Below are 22,778 nucleotides of genomic sequence, written 5' to 3' on the forward strand. Positions count from 1 at the left end.
GTAATAGATACATACATATATACATACATACATACAGTATAATAATATATAATACTAAAATTGTGGTGTGTTAATATTATAATATATGGTATACACATATAATACTAATATTATGTAATACAGTATAATAATAATACAATATAATTTTATATTTCATATAACATGTCATATTTCTAATAATATTACAATATAGTGTTATAGTACAATGTAATATATAATACTAATATTGTGCTGTGCTAATAATATAATATATTGAATATATATATAAACGGTTCTGGGCCAACTTAGCTGTCCTAATGCATCTCCTCTTATGAACCAGCGGGTGTTAAGATCATCTGGGTAGGTCCTGCTCTTGGTCCTGCCTGCATCACAAGTACATTTGGCTGGGGCGAGAGACAGGACCTTCTCAGTGGTGGCCCCTCAGCTGTGGAACGCCCTTCCTACAGATTTAGGTCGGCCCCCTCCTTGTTGACATTTCGGAGGAAAGTGAAAACGTGGTTGTTTGAACAGGCATTTGAATAGGCAGTGTAATGAACATAGGGATATGGAACAATTGGATGATGAGACTGGATCTTGATTTTAACTATGAGATGCTAATGAGATGTTTTAATGATTTAAATTGACTGTTTATTATGCTACTGTTTTAATTGTTTTTAACTGTTTTATGATGTTTTTGAGCATTGAATTTTGCTATTGTTAACTGCTCTGAGTCGCCTGAGAGCTAAGAAGAGCGGTATACAAATATAGTAAATAAATAAATAAATAAATAAATAAATATAACGTAATAAAATATAATATTAATAATATAATATAATAATTTTATATTTCATATTACAGGTAATATTACTAATAATATTACCATATATATAATACTAATATTGTTCTGTGTTAATATATAATACTAATATTGTTCTGTGGCTGTTAGGAATTGTGGGAGTCCAAAACACCTGGAGGGTCCAAGTTTGCCCATGCCTCATATAGATGCAGCCTCAGTCATGGAAGCAGCACTAAACACCTTCAGAAAAATAAAATCAATAAAAGTCAGCAGATTGGAATTGCAGATCAAAATGGCTCAAACTTAAGAGCTTTTAGTGCACCTGTGGAACTAATACAGTTTGACATCACTTTACCTACCATAGCTCAATGCTATGGAATCACGGGAATTGTAGTTTTACAAGGACGGTACCCCTCCATGCCAAGGAGGACTGGTGCCTCCCAAAGCTATAAATCCCAGGATTCCCTGAGCTCCCCAAGTCAGAGAAATTGCAATTTGTGATGCAGGATGTGCAGATTTGGCCTGGACTTACACCTTGGAACCATGTCAGATAGGCTGTGCTTTGCCTTTCCAACCAGCCATTGGTTTTGAGAGAGACTGCTTGAAAAAAATTCTTCTGCCTGATGTATTCAGACACATGTGAGAGATACTGACTTGTGCAGCCAACACAATGTACAGAATTAGCTCTCGGGATGCTGCCAAGATGGTGTCTCTTAGATCTAGCAATCAAGAAGCAGGTCTCTTGTCCTTTCCTTTGGCAGTTTTACAAGGCCTTTATCCTTCCCTGCCAAAGAGGGTTGGTGCTCCATTAAATGACACATCCCAGCCATCTGTAGCATTGAGTCAAGGCAGTTACAATTTAGGGGCTACGATGTTTAGTATTCCAGTGGATTGGGCTGTCTGGGGATTCAATTTATGCATGTGATACTGGCTTCCCTGAATAGAAATGACTCGGCCATAATAATCTCTACTCTGGTAAGGTGCTGTTTTGACTACTGCAGTGCACTACTGCAGTGCTATCCTAGAAGATAGCTACGCCTGCTACCCCACTGTTTAATGAGCTCCATTGGTTGCTGTCAGGCCTGTAGGTTTTTTTTAACCTTAATTTTTAAGGTTAAAAAAAAAACCCCTGGCTTACTCATGAATTTTAACTGGTTAACCAAATCCTCATGCTAAGTCTATGAGACACAAAAAATTAAGAGTCCCTCCAGAACTGCAAGCACTATCTCAAGCAAATATTGACAATTTATTCACACTGTCATTACTTGCAGCAATAGCCGATGTAGCAAAGCAACCAAGTTGGGGGGGGGGGGTGTTGAATGCTCTCATTAAGGAGGCCAGAATTGGTGGAGGTGGTTGGCAGGGGCAGAGCTGCAGGCTATTGAAGGCTGCTCTGCCCCCTGCGGTGCTCTTTCCTTCAGCGTGACCCTACCCCCCCCAATTTTCAATCCCCCCCCCCCCCCCAAAATTTCAACCTTCCCCGATTTTTTTTTTCTGGCTACGGCCCTGGTTGTCGTTCATCTTCCGGTCCCAATTCAAAGTGCAGGCTATCATCTACAAAGCCCTGAATGGTTTGGGACCCGCCTACCTTCGTGACCACATCTCCTACCATAAACCTGCATGATCTCTCCGGTCCTCTGGGAAGGCCCTCCTTTCACCCCCACCTTAATCACAAATACAATGTGTGGAGACGAGGGAGTGAGCCTTCTCAACTGTGGCCCCTCAAATTTGTAACTCGCTACCCTGGCAGCTTTTAAGAAAGACCTAAAAACTTGGCTCTTCCGATGTGCCTTTGGTGAGTGAACATATATTCCATATTTTGTCTGTTCCAACTACAGTTTCCATCCTCATGATGCACTTTCCCCCGTCCTCAATGAAGGTCTAATCCCATTGTTCGTTCCTGTTGAGCTCCTCCTCCAGAAACACATTCTCCTACTACTTATCTCATCCAGGGTTTTATCAATTTTATTCTAGTGCATTTGGCCCGCACACTCTGTTCTATTTCTCTATCATGTTATTTTGTAACTGTTGATTTTATTTTGTTATTTCATGTATTTCATCTTGATGTTATTTTTGCTTCTTTGTATTTTATTTTGCTGTACTGTAATTTTGGGCTTGGCCTCATGTTAGCTGCCCCGAGTCTCCTTCGGGGAGATGGTGGTAGGGTACGCTGCTGCTGCTGATGCCGCCGCCGCCACTTCTTCTTCTTCTTCTTCTTCTTCTTCTTCTTCTTCTTCTTCTTCTTAAGATTATGTGACAGGAACACTTGAAATGACTTTAACTAGTTGATAGTGCACTTCTGGTCAGTTCAAGGTGCTGATAATGATGTTCAAACTGTTAAATGGATTCGGATTTCAGTACTTGGGTTCGAGCAGTACGTTATGTGGAACATGGGCTTTCTCTGCTGTTGCATTCTAGCTATGGAATACCTTCTTGCTATTGCTGGCAGTTCCTTTAAACATTAACTCTGTTTTCTAATTTTTCCTTCATGTTCTTTTTCAGGGACCCATCTTTTTGTCCTGATTTTTAGTTTACCCTAACTCATTTGGGTTCTTTTATTTATTGATTTTTCATTGTTTCTTACAGCTTGATACTTTTACTGATATATGGTGCCAACTTTAGAGAAATGTTATTGGAAAGGCCACCCAACTTTCTTTTCTATATTTGGCAATGTAAATAGTGTGCGACATGTTGGCTAACAAAAAGAAGCATCCCACTGTTTTTTATTTTTGGTTATTTTTATTAGATTTTTTGCTTCAACTTCAGTAAACAAAGGCTGATAAAAGAAATGCATCCAGAAAGCAGGCCACGCTTGAACATGTTTCAGTAATAGAACAACTACTAACAACATATACAGCCAGGGGAAATAACTAGATGACAGTGAACATAGTTGATTTCCCATAGTAAACATGTGATGCTATCAGATGCCAGGCACACTAGGATGGACTATTTTTATTTACATTACCATGGACGTGCGAACAAATAATGGGCCTTTCTTCACAAACTCTACAATGTAAGTTTTAAGGTGTACAAATAAGAGTTTAGCACATACCTTTCAACAGAAAACAAACTAATTTTTTTATAAAATATTATTCTTTTCCCCAGGTGAAGTGAAATGGGACTGGAAAGAGGCCTGGTGATTTTGTGCTGCTGTATCTGTCAGCTTTGGCCTGATTTCTGCAGGTTTGTCAGGACTTTCCAATAATGGTGCGCATCCTCTGGAAGATAGTGGAAAATTTGGAATTCTTTATGGTTGTTGCTATGCTTAGTGAAAACACCCGTATTTACATTAATCAAGACAGAGCATCTATAATGTACCGATACAGGACAAAAGTAGAAGATGCTTGCTCTCCCAATAAGAGTTTTCTATATGCATTTTAAGGGGCCCTAAATCTGTGTACCACCCCACAAAAGTGGCATTCAATTACTTGGTAGGATCACAGTGTAGAAACAGACCACGTATGCTGCATTTGATTTGGAGAAATGCTGCTCAATTAGCAAAGATGTGAATGCATCACTGTAATCACGGCCTTGTCTTGAGATATTTTCAGACTGCTGCTTGCTTACTGATATAGGTAGATTCAATAGTGTCCAGTTTCCATAGAATCATACAGTTGGAAGAGACCACATTGGCCGTCCAGTCCTACCCACACAATCAAAGCACCCTCAAAAGATCACCTCCTAGCCTCTGCTTTAAAATTTCTGGAAAAGGAGACTCCTTTTCACAAATGTTCTTTACCAGTTTTTGTGAATAGACTAAGGATCTCAGGCTTCAGCCAAAGAAGCAGCAGCACAATAAGGGGGTTTATATCCACAAGAAACCAAGGTAGCTTATTAGTAGTCATAATGCTTCCTAACAGCATCATTACTGGTTTAGTAAACCTGAAGGCGAACTGGTCTGATTATTTGGACATGTCATGAACCACTTTCAGCAAAGCCTGGCATGATGGTTTTGATATGCCAACTCATGTGTAATAAAGCAAGAAATTTAGAAAAAAAATAGCATGTTAATTGCACATAGTTAGTTAAACATTGTAGAAAAATGCAAATTTTATGAAAGAATAAACAGTTCCAGCAAGGACTGCTATTTTAGGTACAATGTACTTCAAATGTAACTCAAGAGTCAAGGGACTCCTCACTAATATGGCATTACGGGAGACTACAGTGAGATGGAAAGGCTACAGCTGTGGAAGTTTTTTCAAGGCACTGAAAGACAATATATGTATACTGAATTTTCAGACACATGGATGTAAACAATTGGTGCCATTGCATTTCTGACCTGTAATTCCAAACACATACTTTGAGGACAGGTATAATAATCACATGCATAGAAATAAACACAACAAGATTTAGGATCGTTTGAATCCACTAGAAAATAATGCAGTTCAAGTTTGAGTTTAATTAAAAAAACTGTTTGTAGAACTGGCTCTCAGTCCTGTTTATATATTTTTAAAAGGCACTTAGAGGTAAAGAAGGGAATAAGAACATCAGAAGACTTTTGGGAAAACAAATGTGATTTTTCCTAGCTTAGGAATTTGAATGGAGCCAGGGATGAAAGACAGCAAGGCCAACATGTTGTCATTACTCTGAAGCCACATAAATAAAAGAATGGCATGTGTGCATATGTGTTTCTGCAGCTCCAATTCCAATAGCAGTGGGCGTGTACATAGCCCCATCTGCCAATATGGATACCACATCCCCACCCTTGGTTTGCAACCCACAGCTTGGTTATCAGCACTGTTCACCAGGCCAGGGTGAGGTCTGCAAAGGACACAGTCATTTCATAGAAATTTCATACTGAAAGCTAATCAGAAGCCAACCTGCAGCCATTTCTATCCTGGAATTGCCAAACCTTTGCTCTGGCATTATCTTTTTCTAGTTAGTGTATATGTGTGAAGTGAATGTATTTCTTTTTTTCACTGAGAAATGTAACCTCCAAAACAGAACAGATTACATCTCACTTGTCTCATGGCCTAAAATAAGGCAAGGACAGAAAGCACAGAAGAGAAAGGGAAAAGTAATGAACACAAAAATAGACATGTAGCATAATATGGGGAAAACATTGCTTACACTGGCCCTTGTCATCTAGGTAGAAAAGGATCAGCATCATTTTAAAGCATCCAGGGAAGCTGAATTTTGTAGTCTAGAACTCTGCAAAATGGATGGGCCTTTGCTGATTTGGTAGAGTTTGTATGTGGCAAATGAAAGGTCAGAATAGAGTAAAAGAGGAGGCAGGGGCTGAAGCAAAGCTAAGGATGGTATTATCGGATAATTTTTAGAAAGTCCTCAGAAGTTCACAACCTCTGAAGACGCCTGCCATAGATGCAGGCGAAACGTCAGGAGAGAATGCTTCTAGAATGCTTCTAGAATATGGCCATACAGCCCAAAAAAACCTACAACAACCCTGCTCAGAAGCTGCTGATTTTGTCAATCTGACTTGCTGTTTTTACTTTTAGGAAAACTTGGTTTCATTTAAAAGCTACTAGAGGAGATAATCTTTTTCTTAGGGCAAATTCTGGACACTAGAATGGAAAAGGTAAATAGTTTTGGAATTTACTTAGAATGGGCTCCTTTGTTCTCCTGATTTTCCTCCAAAATTAAAATTTCAAATACATGTCTTTTCAAGTGGAAAACTGATAGAACTTCCAACAGAAACCAAAATCTTCATTTTAATATATAACCATACTGCTGATGACTTTTGAACAACAGCCCTCTTACTCACAGATTTTATCCAGCTGTTTCTGAGCCCTTTTCATCAGCAAATTTCAACTATTTGTGTAATAAAGAAAAGTCCACTTCTTGAATAAACTAAAGTCATGCCTCAGTCATTTAGGCTCACAGTAATATCTTTGGCACACCACAAGCTCAGTCTTGGTATAAGAAGCTGCAGACACTAAATATTCCTCTTGTTGAAATAGGGTGAATTGGTCTCAAGATGCCCCATAAGGCTGTGGCCTGCTTCTGTTGTTTGAAATATATTACTGAGAGTCTAGATATTTGATGGAGATTGAGCTACAGAGTCAGATAACATGTACAACCAAAGTATTGGTGTCATTATGTCTGGAAAGAAGGAAGGAGTAGACTGCATACAGCTGGGAGCTTTTGTAGCTCTAAACAAATACACACAGAGAGAGATATGCACAAGCATACTTGGGTATCCATTGCACTTCAAAAGAAGGCCCTGCTGTAACAAACTTTGCCTGAGGTCTCCTAAGCTTATGTTTTAATGGAACACATGCATGGATTGCAGTATTTGTTAGGAAACTAGTATGGTTTGCTGAAATATTCTTTTAGGTGGCCTGCTCCCATTTGAAACATAGCAGTGTATCAGAAGAAGATAGAACAGAGGTCCCCACTCTGAACATGACAGCCTATCAGAGAAATGACAGGTTTTTTTACAGGTCCCAAGGGTGTACCTCCCATAGAAATTAATGGAAAGATCCTCTTGATTGTAACGTATTAGGATGGCACCATAAATGACTTCCTTCTGGCCAGCTACAGTGATTCCATCAGGTTATTTTCCCACTAGGAACATTTTAGTATAAATAAATAGAAACACTACAAAGCACAGTTGCAAACTGTAAACTCACTCCTGAGGTATTTCAAGCATACAGTGTAAATTCTACAGTTTTACCCACAACGCACCTGGAGCAGTAATAGTATGATCATCCTAGATGAAATGCCCTACAGTAGCTCTAGCTTCTATTCTTTGTGCAGGCCAGAGAGTCCACCGGGGACCCCTTATATTGCCTCCTTTCTCAAAAATAGAATGTGCCAAATAAATTAATATATTCCAAGGAGTAGAGTTGTATAGGATTACAGGCTTGTTTCCAGCAAATTTAACTTCAGCCTAATTAATTATATCTAGTTCATTGCAGACTATGGATAGAAGTCAGATGGGGTATTTTGTTTGTTAAAAAAGATTTGCTTCTCCATAAATTATCAACCAAGAAGAGTCCATTTGGAAATGGTTTGAGTTTGAGTATGCTGCACCCAAGTGTGTGTGTGTATGTATATATATATATATATATATATATATATATATATAGTGGAAATATGCATGCAAATATGGTTCACCCACAAAACATACCTACAGTCATACTGAGTACTGTATATACAGATGTTTGTGCAGCCGCACCATGTGCATCTGTGTGCCAAAACAAACACACATGCACTTGAATGTAGAGATACAGGCACAGTTCACTCACACACATGTGCAAAGTCTTACTTCAAAGAAATTTTAGTTTCAGGTGCTGCCACTGCCTTCAGCAATGCCTTGTTAAGCTTGTCCTACTTGCTCACTTCAGATTTCATGGTCTTAATTTTTTAGAATGCAAATGACGCAAATTCTCAGGCTAACTATACGTCCCCTTTTCTCTGTCAGTTGGTTAACACCGCTAATTAAAAATGGATTACAGTTGTTAAGCTGAGCAAGCAAGCGCTTCTTGCAGGTTCCGTCAGGAAGCCTTCCAATCCATGGGATGAAAGCAATGCTATGCAGTGACAGTTCTAGAGCATGTCTCTTGTGTTACGGATTGCACAGCAGAGAACCATACTGAAGACCATGCCAAAGATCTAAAAGATAAGAAACAAAAAGTTAAATTAGATGCTCAAAAATGGTTGCAATTTTTGTCCAGTTTGTCTGCCATACCTACCATCTTAATTGCATTTGTACATCAAAAATTAAAGCTGCACTTCACAATCAAAGATGAGAATCATGCAGGCAACAGGATGCTTCGAGGTTTTGGTCTAGTTTGGTCACCTTTATTTGAGTTCTTCCCCTTGTCCCAGGGAGGACTAATCCTCCAAGCCAATTTTACATGGAAGGGCTTGAACGTCCCTGGTCAGGAAAAATTATTCCCAGTCCCCTAGAACTTTCTTAACTCTGCACTAGTGTCTTCATTCCGATCTCTGCCAGATTCTTTTGGCTGATGCACAACATTCTACTTGGATTCTGCTCCTCTCTGTTACAAGTCTTTCCTGCAACCTCTGTCTTCAATCATCAAGTCATTGCACAATGTGTAATGTGAAGCAGGACTCAAGGGATATAATTTTTACGGGGGAAGGAATTATCATATGTTCAGGCACCTGACTTTGAGATGGTCCAATCTAAATGTGCCATTACTTATGTGAAATCAATGAACATGCACATGCTTCTAATACAAATAGCTTCCTGAAAGAAGAAACAGAACTGCAGCCATAATGTGTCAAGAGAGGGAAGACCCTTGACCAGCTGCTGCTAAAAGTATCAGGTTGCAAGGAAAATATTCCCCACCATTCCAAAACTGTTACTTGAGCCCCATAGCCTACTTCCCCAGCTAGATAGAAGTGGCATCTTCCACAAAGGCATGGTTTACTGTGTGAGTATGTCCCGTGTTCATCATTTTGCTAATTTGCAAAAATAAATTTCTTAATTCAAATATGTGACCTGAGATCTGATTTTCAACAGGGAGTGAATTGAGGTTTTTTTTTTTGCAAGCAGCATTCTAAGATTTAGCAGGATTTGACTGAATTAATATGGACAGAATCAGCTGAGGTTTAACGTACAGATATAGTCACCCATTATGCCTTTTCAGTAGTGTTCTCCCATGTGAAAGCCTTAGAAAGAGTGGGTCTTTTCAATAAAAAACAATAGGAACAGTAACAACAATGACACTGTGATCATCCCTTATCTGAAATTCTTGGGACCAGAAGATTTTTTGATTTTGTTTGGATTTTTCAATACTTGTATTTTATATACATAAATAATTGAATATCTTGATGATGGGAACCAAGTCTAACTCAGAATTTATTTATGTTTCATATACATTGTATACACATTGCCTGAAAGTTCATATCATATTTTTTTAAAAAATTGAGCATGATGCATAACCAGAAAGCAAAGGTGTTACTATCTTAGCTGCCCATGTGGACAATTTTGGATCTTGTAGTATTCCAGATTTTAGAATCAGGATAAGGGATGCTCAACCTATACTATCATTAGACAATGGCTTACTGTGATTCCAGCAATTCCAATCCCCACAATGCCAAGCAGATGAAGCTTTGAGTCAATGAAACTTTCAATTTCAACCAGACAGTTCTGTTAAAGATATAAAGACAACAGAGTAAGTCCTAAACAGTCATTTCTATTTTTTTTAAACATCAGTCTTTACAATCATCTTCGCCTGTGGCAATCATGGGGGGAAAATCAATTTTGTGCAGCCCTTTTGCACTTTCTGCCTCAGGCTTTAAAAATAATGTCAATCATACCTGTAGTGACTCCCACACATGGCACACCAGGGCTGGCTCTCTAGCCATTCTTATCCCCAATGTTGTTGCTTCAGTGAAAATGCAGTCCTTGGCTATGCTCAAACTGTGTGATGGGATCTAGTTGAAAGATATGGGACCCCCTTGTACACATCACCATCAAAACACTGCCTTGAGTGCTGTGGCCCCTTATGTTGGTACAATTATCCAAAATATATGGAATGTATATCCAAACACACCTCAATTCTTTACCCAACAAATCTGAGCAGTTTCTCAGTTTCTTATCACTAACTAGAGCTGCTGGGAGCTGCCCTACAAAAACATCTGTAAAGTGATAGGTTTCCTATGTTTAGTTCTAAACAAAAAATAATGCAATGTGTGTTCAGTGCTGGTCTTTTCATCATTTCTTTTGTGAAATCTAAAATAAAATCTCTTGGCTACTAAACAAACCTGAATCATCCAGGTAATTCTGTTCTGTTCAACTGGCTAGAACAAGAATGACAATTGTGGATGGCTAGGGCTCTGTATTAGCCCATCAGGACATCTTGGAGGGATGATATGAATTATGGGATGCCACTGAATTTCACTTACGATCAAATTAGACAAAGGATTCACAGAGTGAAAATGCAATAAACGTTTGGGCTTCCTTACTGAATTAAGTCCTAGATTGATTAGATTGCTTTAGGCTTGCTATCTCTCTCGATGTCTCTAATACTAAACCAGTCACAGGATGTGGATCACAAGTGTAGACCAGCCAAGTCACAGGTATTTAACAAAGAAAGGAGAAGGGACAAACTAGTGTCGTACAAATCACAGTGGGCATAAATGCTCAGACACTTCTATAGAAAGGCAGATGAATGCACAAAAATGGACCAACGTGACACACAAAATGTTATACTATATGCACAAATTGTATACCTTATACACAGGCTAGGTGTATAAGGTATATACGACACGATTTACTGTTTTAAACATACTAAATAGCAATGGTGTACAAAACTGCACTATATGAGTTCAAGTTTTTCCTTCTATGTAGCTGTCTTCATGAAACCCACAAACTCCCAACCAAACCAAGCAACTAGATTGAATACCCTCACCCTATAAATCCCTAGTTGTAGAGGAATTTGTCGGATGTACAGAGCATCCATTTCTGGTTGGCAGAAACGACTGATTCTTAAAAGTCATTCCTTTTGGCAAATCCTCAATGGCATCTCAAATAACTAATGGTAAGAAGAAAAAACTTGTGCCAAGTGGCTCCTGTCCAAAGCATATTATTTGTCTGTATACGCCCACATCTTACCAGTTTCTCTAACTCACATTGCTGATCCCATTCCACAGCTATTTTCTGCTACAGTGTCAGATTTACATGCCTGTTTAGAAGAACTTACTTTGGGAAGTTCAATATCTTTTGGACAAGTAGATTTCACTAGAACGTCAGTCTCTTTCCCACAGCATTGAAGCTGCAAAGAAAAGAAAAGAAAAGAAAAAAGAAAAGAAAACTCTTAATGTTATTACTTTCAAATGTCAAAATACTGTCCCAGGATAAAAAAGAAAAAAAAAACACAACAGTACAAATGTAAACATTAAAGGCAGGTGTCTGAAATCAAAGATCAGAAGAGGCAGATTCCAGATATACTGGAACTAACCACAGGCAAGTTTCAGGAAAGATAACGTGAGAATCTGCATGGCTGGAAAAGCCAAGAAGATTGCTCTCTGGAACCATGAGATTAAATCTCTCTTTGCTCTCAGCATGGCATTGACAGTGATCAGAGTTGTAATTCTGCAAAACTGGAAGAAATCAAGTTAGGCTGCTCAAAGGAATAGCATCAGCCAAAGCACTAAAATATATGAGGAATGACTTCAACAACACCAAATCATAGGATTGCCTGCATTTTAAAATAGGAATAATAATATTTTGAAAAATTAATATTTTGAAAACTAATGTTTCTACACCAAAGAGCTGTGTTTGCAAATGGGTACTCACTGCTTTGTGCATCTGGATAAGTGACTGGTTCTTCCCCGAATCACTGATATATTCGTTATAAGCTTCCTCATAGATAGCCTGGACCTCTTCAATAGCCTGTAGGGAATCAGACACATAACCTTAATAAGATAACAATATAAGACAATAATACAAGGGAACCTTTGGAGGTTCTGTAATATGCAGCTTCTTTACTTTCAGGATGCTTTCAGTATATTTTCAGACTATGGTGGCTAGGAATGACTGCACTTGTAGTTCAACAATGTGGGAAGGATATGCTCTACCACTTCAGAATAAACTAACAGAAAAGAAGGCAAAGGAACAGAAAAGACTACAGTTCTAGGAAGGGACCAAAACTGTAGATTTGGGGAATAACATACTTACTACACATTACAGATGGGGCATCTGTGTAGGAAAAGGAGACGTCTTTCCACCCTGTGGTTTTAAGATCACCAGATTTTCTCCCCAAAATAAAAACCAAATCTTTGTAGTCACGATTGGCAGCAAATCTGCTTTTGGCACCAAAACACCCAGAAGGTCAAAGTTTGCCCATGCCTGTTCCAGAATCTTTCTCTCTGGCAAACATCTCACTCACCGTTTTCTTGCCAAGAAAAGCAAAAACTCCTGCAGTGACTTCAGCAGCAAAAATCACCAGTAAACACGTGAAGAACTATATCAAAAAAATAAAAGGATAAAGGATAAAAGATTTAGTTTGTCTTGCATATTTAATGTTCACCCTAAATATGGTTATAAATACATTACATAGTTTAAACAAACCCCAAATCACCAAAAATGGCAAATAGTCTCATAATCTTGACCATTAGGGGGGAAAAAAACCTTTTGTTCTCTCATATAAAAGAACAAAATAACGAAAGATGTACAACAATTACTTTTGAACCGTTGACATTTGGATTTCTTACTATGTTCAAAATAGGAATTCTAGTTTCAAGGTGGTTCACCCACCAGGATATTAAACCATGAAAGCATGGTTAGTAAAATAACACTAACATATTTATTTATTTATTTACTATATTTATATCCCGCTCTTCTCAACCCTGAAGGGGACTCAGAGCAGCTTACAGACAATGGCCAAATTCAATGCTGCATTATAAACAAATAATAATTATAATATACAAATTATAAAAAAAATTAAACATATAAATGCAATAAAACAGATTACAACATCTGGTTTAGAAAGAATGAAAACTCTGGTTTTTTTTTTAAAGAACAGAACTGAAGTGTCAAAATTGAAGTGTGAATAGACGAAGAAAAGAGAGAAGTACAAGTTCAGCATCCAGAATTTCAAAATTGTTCACATGACTGTCTGTGATAGTTATACCTTTGCATCCTGATGGTTCAATCTACACATTTTTTTTCCTGTGTGCACAAAATTATTTAAAATATTGTGTAGAAAGTAATATTTGGCTATGTGCCTAAGGTGTGTATGGAATATAAATGAATTTCATGCTTAGATTTGAGTTCCATCTCCAAGATATCTCATTTTATAGGTGTAAATATTCTAAAATCCCCCCAAAACATAGACTCAGAAATATGGACCAATTCTGGTCCTATACCTTTTTTCTGGCATTATAATTTTTTAAAAGATTGACAATATTATTTCAGGTGGAAAAACCCTTCAATGTTTTATATCTCATTTAGGTGTATTACTCACTGCTCCAAGTAGGCATTGAGATTCCCGTGCAGCTCCACAGCACCCAAAAAATCCCACTGTCATCATCAGGGCACCTGCTCCCACCAGCACATAGAGTCCTGCAGAAAAGTACCAAGTTATAGAGTCAAAATGAAAGAAGATAGCATTCTATACAGCTATTTTCCAGGCTTTGAGACTCCATTATATGGCAGTGTAGACTCATATACAAGCAGTCCGCAAGTTATGGACAAGATAGTTTCTGTAGGTTTGTTCTTAAGTTGAATGTATTTGTAAGTCAGAACAGGTGGATTTTTAAGTGTAACTCCAGCCAAATATTTAAATATTTATCCAAATCCCCCCCCCCATATGAATGTGTGTGTGTATGTGTGTGTGTGTGTGTATATAGAAGGGGGGGGGGGGAGAGGAGGTTTGAATAAATATTTAAATGTGTGTGTCACACCCCGGAGTCAGACACGACTGGACTTCATGTCACCTTTGCTTATATATATGTTTGGATAGCCTGGGGAAGGATTAATACCCCCATGGCATTTGTTTTGCTGTCTGTGTCCCTGTTCAGAAGATTTTGCCTTTTTGTAGTAATTGGATTTTGAACAATTTGGCTTGTGGAAATAAGGGTTGGTAATAAAGCTCCTGTGGAGCCACCTTTTCTCCCATGATAACTCTTCCAACAGTAAGTTTCCCTTCCAAGGAGTAGTTTTCTCGCACTTCCTGTTGTCTCATTCATGTTCTTAACTATGAGTCATTTGTAAATTTGTAACCTGGGGACTGTCTGTAACACAGTTCAATGTAGTTAAATGTCATTATGAAACTGCATGCTATGGCAGTATAGATGGGGGCATTCATCCCCAAATTGGACTAGTCCATATAAATCCCTTTTGTTAATAGCTAGATTAGAACTAAATTTCACATGCAATCTAAATTCTTAAGGAAACCAGTATTAGGAACTGTACTCTTGTACATATAGACACAGTTAGGAAGGGAAATGGTGCATAGCCAATCTTGTTCTTTCTATAGGCTGCTTAAGTATGGAAGCATGCTCTTGTTAAAGATGTACACTAGGTCAAGTACATCAAGCTGAGGATTTCATGTAAATCCCATCTACACTGGCCATTTAATGCAGTTCAATACTAGCAAGCTTCAAATTGTGGCAGCTAGACAGTGCATGAAAGAAAGCCCTTGATGCACATTCAACTCTGTGGTTTCTGTAATCACCATCCACATCTCACATTTCAGGATTTCCTGTGTAATCGTCTGGACAGAGAAACTCCTCTCTTCAAAGTTGGTTTGAAACTGACCTAAATGGTCTGTGTAGATGTGCCCTTAGTCCCGAGGCAGTAGACCTACACAAAGGCTACCCACTGGTCCTTTACAGAGGCCAGTTAGGGGATAGCTTTGCAAATACCGAACTTTGGGGCACAGGGGGATTTCCTTACAGGTCAATGGACATTTGAGATGCAGGACTATGCTACTGTGGATTAGGCAGCAGGAATTCTGATGCTTTATGAGAGAGAAATCTCAACTCCAAATGCTAAGAATGGGTCAGGGAGAACCGTGGAAGATGATCCCATACCGTGTCATATACCACCACGGATCCAAATTAAGGCTTCTTGAGAACAAGGACTAGTATTACCAGAATGTTGGCTCTACTCCCAGGAAGTCACTATGAGAGGCAGGCAGCTTTGGAGGTGGGACTACTATCCTTCCCCATCTCCAGTCTTCTCCAAAATATAGCTCTCAATCAGTCTGTCAGTCGGCTGAAGTCTAGCGGGGACCCTTTGCACTCCTGTCCTTGACACTTCTCACATTGAAAAACAAAAGTAACAATGTTCAGTTGCACCTTCTGGGGGTATAACTGGACATTTGAAAAATAGTCCCAATTTAAGGTCTAAGTTGTCCTTAAAAAGTTTCATGGCCTATGAAAAGTTGCCTCCTGCTGTTCTAAATGAAGCCATAAAAAGGATTGCTCTGAATTAAACCAAGCATAAATGGCTAACTCCATAGCATTTACCTCTGTAATTCTTTTCCCAGACAAGGAGATAGGTAAGTACTAGTAATTTTGTGCCTGTTCAGTAATAAAGATATAACTACATTTTGACAAAAGTTATTTTCACTCTTTTTTGTGCAACTATTACTAAAATTTCTCTTATAATTAATGGTGGGCATGCTGAATGGCATGGGAGAAAATCATACCATTTAAACGTTGGTTTGACCTTTCCATTTTATTCTAAGGTACGGAAAAGTGCCAAAGAAATAGTGCATGGGAATATTCTAGTAAATATTGTGATGTAGATTGGAAATAAAAATACATTAAAATTAGTTACAATATAAATAGAAGCAAAACAAAACTATTCAAAACTGTATATTTGAAAAGAAGACTTAAACATTTTGCAACCAATTTATCCCTCCATTCGTTTTCATAACTCAAATACAAAAGACTACTCTTAGGGCGCTTACAGCATCAAAATGTGGGGAAAATAAGGGGAGCAAAAAATCGCAGTCCTGTCAGTCCCGGTAAATGGGCCTCCGCTGCCCTGGCACTTTTGTTTGTAGTGGATTTTAGAAATGCGCACGATGGACTGGGGACGTTGACAATATGGATGGATGGATGGATGGAGTGGGGGACACATCCAGCGGAAGATTAATTTTTATAATTGACGCTCTAAGATGCGGTGGAATAGTTGCAGAGAGTTTTCATGGGAATTGCTTTCCTATTGTGCTTCCATTTAATTGACTGTGTGCCCATGGCTCCATTTGTTTAATGTCCTGATCAGCTGTTTTGGGATTTTAAAATGCGCTCATACACTGGACCAGTCCACACCAAGATGTGGGAATGAAGTCACATATTTTCCTTGACTGCAGGGATATACATGCGAATATGCACATTTTTCAATTGTTAATCTGAATCAGTATGCATTTTCCTTAAACATCATTTACCCCCCCCCCCCTTTTATCTTGGTTTCTTTCACATTTTAGGGCCTGTGTGGAAGGGCCCTTAGTGAGTATACATGGGTGCCACACTCCCCAACTGTTCTGATTTGGCACAGACAGTCCCAATTAATTTTTCTCACCCCACTGTTTCAACTGCTTTTCAAATGTCCCAGTTTTTCTCTCTTCCTCCCACTTTCTCCTGTTTTCAGCTTATTTTAACTGCTGCAAATTGAGTTCAAAGTAAAAAAAAACATAGCTTACACACATTTAACTCAATGCCTTTCTTAGCTTATGTGTTATTCTTCATTAATAGGTTTCATCATTTTTAATTTTTTTTATTATTATAAGCACAGGTAGAATAATGTCAATTTCAGTAACCTTTTCATAGTACAAATAGCCCAATTTTCTTAACATTACTGATTTCACATTTATCTTCCACAAATGTCTCCCCGCTCCTTCCCTCCGCTCCTCCCTCCATCCAGGAGCAGTATTTTTCTTCATTCAAATTTTATTTTAATTGCTCAATTGTGGAGAGTGTGTGATTCAGTTCTTTGTATTTTTCTTTTCCTTTTACTCTATCTAGGTTCTCTGGTTCTCCTTTCAAGGATATAATCCTAGAGCATAAAATCTGCTAAATATCCAAACTATTTTTTACTCCCCACTTTCTATGTTTTTTCCAACCTAACATCATAGTTGCTTGGACAGCAACTGTCATATATTTTATAATTTCATCCCAGTCTTCAATATTGTCCTTCCTGGGTGAAAATTTCTTTTTTATTCAACTCCAGTTTAGGGCATAAATAGTTTTCATCATCTAACGACACAGTAATGTGACTTGGCATATATGTCTGTTTCCATCTGTTACATGTTTGAATGTTTGTTGTATCTCCATTGCCAAAGGTTGTCAAAGAATGGCATAAGAGGCCTAAACAACAACAAATACAAACCTCAGGGATTAATGAAAAAAGTATAAGAATATATTGGCAGAATCATTACATGGCCCAACAAAACCCCCATTTTTTGTGACTTGGTTTTTAGGCCTGTTTCTAAGGTTATTTGGGGCACTGATTTAGGAAATTGCACTGGACAGACCACATCAACTCTACCTTCTTAGATATGCTTATCATGATTTTCTGTGTATGAGCAGGTGCACACTGGTGGATGTCGTATGTTCTGCATCTCAAAAACTAGAGCTGTTATGGAGAAACTGATTCCATTTTTGAAATTAGCATGTCAAATATACTTAGAAGGTGGTCTAACATTTCAGGTTCCAAAATGTGTGTTGGCTAGTGTTATGAGTATTTTAAAAAACAACTCACACTCACACAAGGACTCAAACTTGGAAGATCTGCTGATGCACAGAATTGAAAGAGAGCAGAAATGTCCAAAAAAGTGCAATATGTGGTTTTCAGAAATATGGTGAGATTATATAAACAGTTTGTTATTTAACTTGTCTAAAAAGACCATCACTATAAAAATCTTTAGCAATCGATATGATGACACTTCAAATGCTAGTAAGTGCTCTTCAGGAAAAACAATGCCTACTCTGCTGCTTTCTAGAGTCACATAGGAATAAATAACGGATAACAAAGTGGCAAATAGCACATGCCTAATAATCTAGTTTAAGTCTCAGTTCTGAGGCCCCCTTTAATTGTAAACTTCAAGACATTTCTAAATAAGAAGTTCTTATTACAGCTGGACCACCGGTTTATGTATTCATAGATTTAACCATCCATGGCTTGAAAATGTTTTATTTTTTTATCCAAAAAGCAAACCTTGATTTTGCTGTTTTATATAAAGGGCATTTATATCAAACTATTGCATATAATGGGATGTGAGCATCCATATATTTTGTTATCTAGGAGAGTTCTGCAACCAAACCTCAGTGGATAGCAATGGCTCACTGTATCTTGCTGTTAGTCATGCTTAATGAGATTTTGAAGGCACACAGTCAAAGGGTGAAAGGTTTACTACGGTTTGGACATGACCTTTGGAATGCTGGAATGCAAAGCCAAGGCTGTTCCACAAGAGGGCAGAACAGACCCATGAGACGGCACTATGTGAAGGCCTTGTGAAGAGTTTACTTTCAAGCATTTTTATATATAAACATTTTTTATTGCTTCCGTGTTAAAAACTATCAAAAGAAACAAAGAAAGGGAAAAAGAAAAGAGAAAAAAGGCTAAAGCAGCTGCTATAAATCACCCAATTTCTGTTCCTTTAAAATGTACACAGGAAAACACGGGAATAGATGTACTGTAGCTGTCTTACATAGAATCTATATCATTGGTTTGTTTTCCCTGAGTGATAGCTGCTTTTTAAATTTCCAAGCTGCAGTAAGATCTTTGCCAGTCATAATCCTCTTCCTTTGCATTCAAGTTTCTAAAAGCTTATCCTATATTACTGAGCTAGACATTTCTTACAATGGAAACCTTTCCACTTTTACATCACTGCCTTTTCATACATTTGGAGAGTCATTCATTCAAACCCCAGCCATGGCAAACCAGGATCCCAAGTGATGTCCAACTCATATTCTGTCATCTTAATTTATTAGCTGAAATTTGCAGAAGGCAGACAATATAGGGCCCTTCTACACATGCCCCCAAACCTGGAAGTAACCGAGATAAAAAGGTGGGTATGGGTGGCTAAACAATGTTTTGCGAAAGTGCGGGTGGCATCAGGGTAACAGTTGAAAAGCATGTGTTAAAAAGGTGTGCATAAAACCCGGATCTGCCCCCAGAATGTGCACCTTCACATGACTATATATCTCTGCAGTCATGCAAAACATGTGATTTCTTTCCCTTCCCCTTGTGTGGACTGCACCAATGTACATGCACATTTTAAAGCATGAAACAGCTGATTGGCCTGACAAAAAATTGAGCCACAGAAACACAGGTGGCTAAAAGCAAACACAATTGCAAAGCAACTAGAACTCTCTGCAACCATTCATTTATTTAGATCTTTAACATATTAAACAGAGATTGAATTAACAGTTGGGCAAAGAGAGAGAATAAGAAATCTGCTTGTGTTGACATTTGGATCTCTGCATGTGTGCATGTGAGGTCCAGAGAGATTTTTTAAAAAACTTCTGCTGGATGTCCCCTGTTTGCTTTCCATCTTGATCCACCTCAAACAAAGGTGTGGGAATGGCGGGGGACCAGTTCCCAGGACTGACAGGTGTATGTGTGTGGCCTTGTTGTCAGGTCCTGGGATTTTTGCCCTGAATCCCTTTGGGGAGAAAGGTTAGTCTATAAATAAAGATTATTTATTTATTATTTGAAACACAACAAGATGAGTCCACAGCAGACACTCTGCTGGCTGTTGGATTGGATCACACATCGGACACTTCCCAAGTGTCTAGGACTGTGTGATGTATTATTATTATTATTATTATTATTATTATTATTATTTAACCCACTTTTAAAACCCGCATTTTTGCACTGTCTTGAAGACCACATGGCAAACTATGGCTTGCTGCAAACAAGGGTTGGAAGTTACACATGGACAGAAAAGAATGTGTGAAACAAACATTTAGTCAGCTTGATGTTGCCTGAAAATTCCGATGATCAGGTATTTATCCTGCAGAGTTTGTAGTTTCCAAATAAGGAAAATAATTGTTGTGGATGTCATTAGTGTACCAGAGGGAGTGGCTTCAGATTTGGGAATTTTCAGAGTAGGATGAATGATTTCATCTGGCAGAGCACGAGGGAAATGGATGGGTATCTAGGGTGTTCTGGGTCTGCCTAATGCTATAGCATTCCAAAAAGTAAGAGGTTGTGGATGCGTGTTTGAATGAGCTCTGTTGCAAGTCCCATCTAAGATTTCTAAAAGATGAGGAGGTTTTAAACAATTAACCATATATTTTCTTTCATTTTATTATCAAGCCATTAAGCCACCCAGTATATGCCTTGGCCGATCACATTGACTCTGTTGAAGGAGTGGGTCATTTTGTCCAACCTTCCGCTCAGCTTGCTGCCTAAACAATGGAGCATTTGGTTATCCCTGGCTTAAACATACAAGAGTTAAAAAAACAGTTATGGACTAAGATGACCTTATCTTGTTTGAGTAATGTTGGGTGGATATGTGTGTCAATGAGTGCTTTTAAATCTTTCTCATTCATATTTTCCAGTTGATGTCAGCATCAAGGGGAGGGGGGATGTTGTACCAGGCTCTGCTAGATCTTTGCAAGGGCTCAACCCTCTTGAACAGGAATGTGACAAGGAAAACTTTTCACCCTCCACAGCTTACATAGCACTCAGTCTTCCACATGATTATGTGTTCAGCAAGGGAGGTGAAATGTGCTTCCGCCAAACATGCCTTAAAGGGAAGCTTTTCCTGAAGATGACAGTTTAGCTCAATGAATTACACAAATGAAATGGCAAAGGTTACTGAAACTAGGGCCAATTGCCTGACAGTGAAGGCTTCTTGGAGTGGCCATAACTTGGCATCATGCCTCAAGACATCATGGCATACTGAGTTAAAGAGATCAGATAACAGTGTAGGGAAACTGAAGGCAGGGATGATGGCAGAGATGAGACAGAAGCTTCTTTGATAAGGGATGCAGTTTTTCCAGCCAAGTAATAGGATTGGCAGCAAACACCAATTCTGTACATTAATCTCACAGTGCTGTTCTAATTAAAGGAATAATTATTTCCAAGAAAGCTCCACTCTGGCTCTGAATCATACACACTCAAGGCACTGTCCTCTCTTCCCTTTACTTCATCTCTCATGAAGAACCTCCTGACCCTAAGGGCCCTTCCAGACAAGCCCTGTATCCCAGGATATGATCCCAGGTTTTCTGCATTAAACTGGATGATATGAGTCCCCAATGGCAGATAATATGGGATAAACAGAAAATCTGGGATCAGATCCTGGGATATAGGGCCTGTCTGGAAGGGCTTTAAGAACTGCCTCAAAGTGTGGTGGAAGCTCCTTCTTTGGGGATTTTTAAACAGAGGCTGGACGACCATCTGTCAGGGGTATTTTGTGCTCTTCCTGCATTGCAGGGGGCTGGACTAGATGGCCTTTGTGGTCTCTTCCAACTCTGATTCTATGATTTATGCCTGGAAGCAATGCTTGAATCACACCAGCTCCCAAGCTTGTTCCTGTCTCCCATTCCTGAATCAAATTACTATGAGATCTAGGGTGGCTGGATGATCCAACACTGTGGGAATATGGTCCAGCAGTAAAGTAGGTGAGTTCCCTCTTAATTTGGAGTAGTAGGTCTTCTCCAACTATAGAAGAAGTCAACGAAGAGTAACAGAATTCCTTTTGAGCTTGGTGGAGGTGGCAGCAACAGCCTCTCAAGATGGCTTTGCACCTGGTAACAAGGAAAATGGGTATTTTGTGTGATGGCCATTGATGAACAGGGTCATTGTCTCAAGTGGTGAATGCTTATAGAATGGTAGGAGAGGCCTTTGCAGCTGCAAAGCAGGCAAGGCATTGTTGCACTTGGGAATAAGACCGGGCTCTGCTCCATCAAGCTTGTTTCTTCCCTGCTTCAGTGCCCTCTTTCGAAGCTGACGTGCAAACCTTAAGCTAGGACCTTGCTCATAGTTAACCTCAGAGGAAGTTTACTAGTTTCTGCAGCCAGCCATGTAACGTGCTAGAAACCCCAGAGCACCAACATCACACTTGATAATGATGTAACTCCTTTCTAGCACAGCTGTTGACTGCTACTATTGTAAAAAAGCTCAAGTTGGGAAGAGACAAAACTCTGCTATAGAAAGAGCTTGTGGCCAGAGCCTGGCACATTCAGACCCCTCTCTCTCACACACATCACATTCATTCTCTCTAGCATACAGTATCATCTTTATGCATTTTTGGAGGGAAATACTCACAAAAATCTCTAATGGAATTCCATTGACAGAAGAGAAAATGGGAGTATGGTCCATGCCAGAAAACATCCTTCATTTCAGTTCTATTGGGCTTATTAATATTACTTTCATATGCCACAATTTCCCCATTGATGTAAGAGACATTTATCAGAATTAAATGTTCATAGAATTAATGCAGTTTGACATCATGCAGCCGCATTGCATATGGAGCTGCAATGGCATTGGGAGAAATGGGCAGGCACCCATAAAGTAAAAATAGCATGACGTTGTCCATTCCAGCAGGTTACTGATCCAAGCAGATATTTCCAAATTCTGGTAATCCTTCACTTTGGTCAGATTTAA

The 22,778-nt window shown here is 38.8% G+C and overlaps 1 protein-coding gene across 1 annotated transcript in view; it reads right to left on the reverse strand.

The window, feature by feature from the left end:
- Positions 1-3,494: 3,494 nt before the first annotated feature.
- Positions 3,495-22,778, reverse strand: part of TSPAN2 (tetraspanin 2) — a 62,304-nt gene continuing 43,020 nt past the window's right edge. The window contains exons 3-8 of the mRNA XM_060772556.2: positions 13,675-13,772; positions 12,598-12,672; positions 12,006-12,101; positions 11,410-11,481; positions 9,771-9,854; positions 3,495-8,350 (exon numbers count right to left, since the gene is read on the reverse strand). Of these exons, the coding sequence (XP_060628539.2) occupies positions 8,285-8,350; positions 9,771-9,854; positions 11,410-11,481; positions 12,006-12,101; positions 12,598-12,672; positions 13,675-13,772 (491 nt within the window). The 3' untranslated portion in view covers positions 3,495-8,284. The remainder of the gene's footprint in view (positions 8,351-9,770; positions 9,855-11,409; positions 11,482-12,005; positions 12,102-12,597; positions 12,673-13,674; positions 13,773-22,778) is intronic.

This window comes from Anolis sagrei, chromosome 4, assembly GCF_037176765.1.
Source record: "Anolis sagrei isolate rAnoSag1 chromosome 4, rAnoSag1.mat, whole genome shotgun sequence".
Taxonomy (NCBI): domain Eukaryota; kingdom Metazoa; phylum Chordata; class Lepidosauria; order Squamata; family Dactyloidae; genus Anolis; species Anolis sagrei.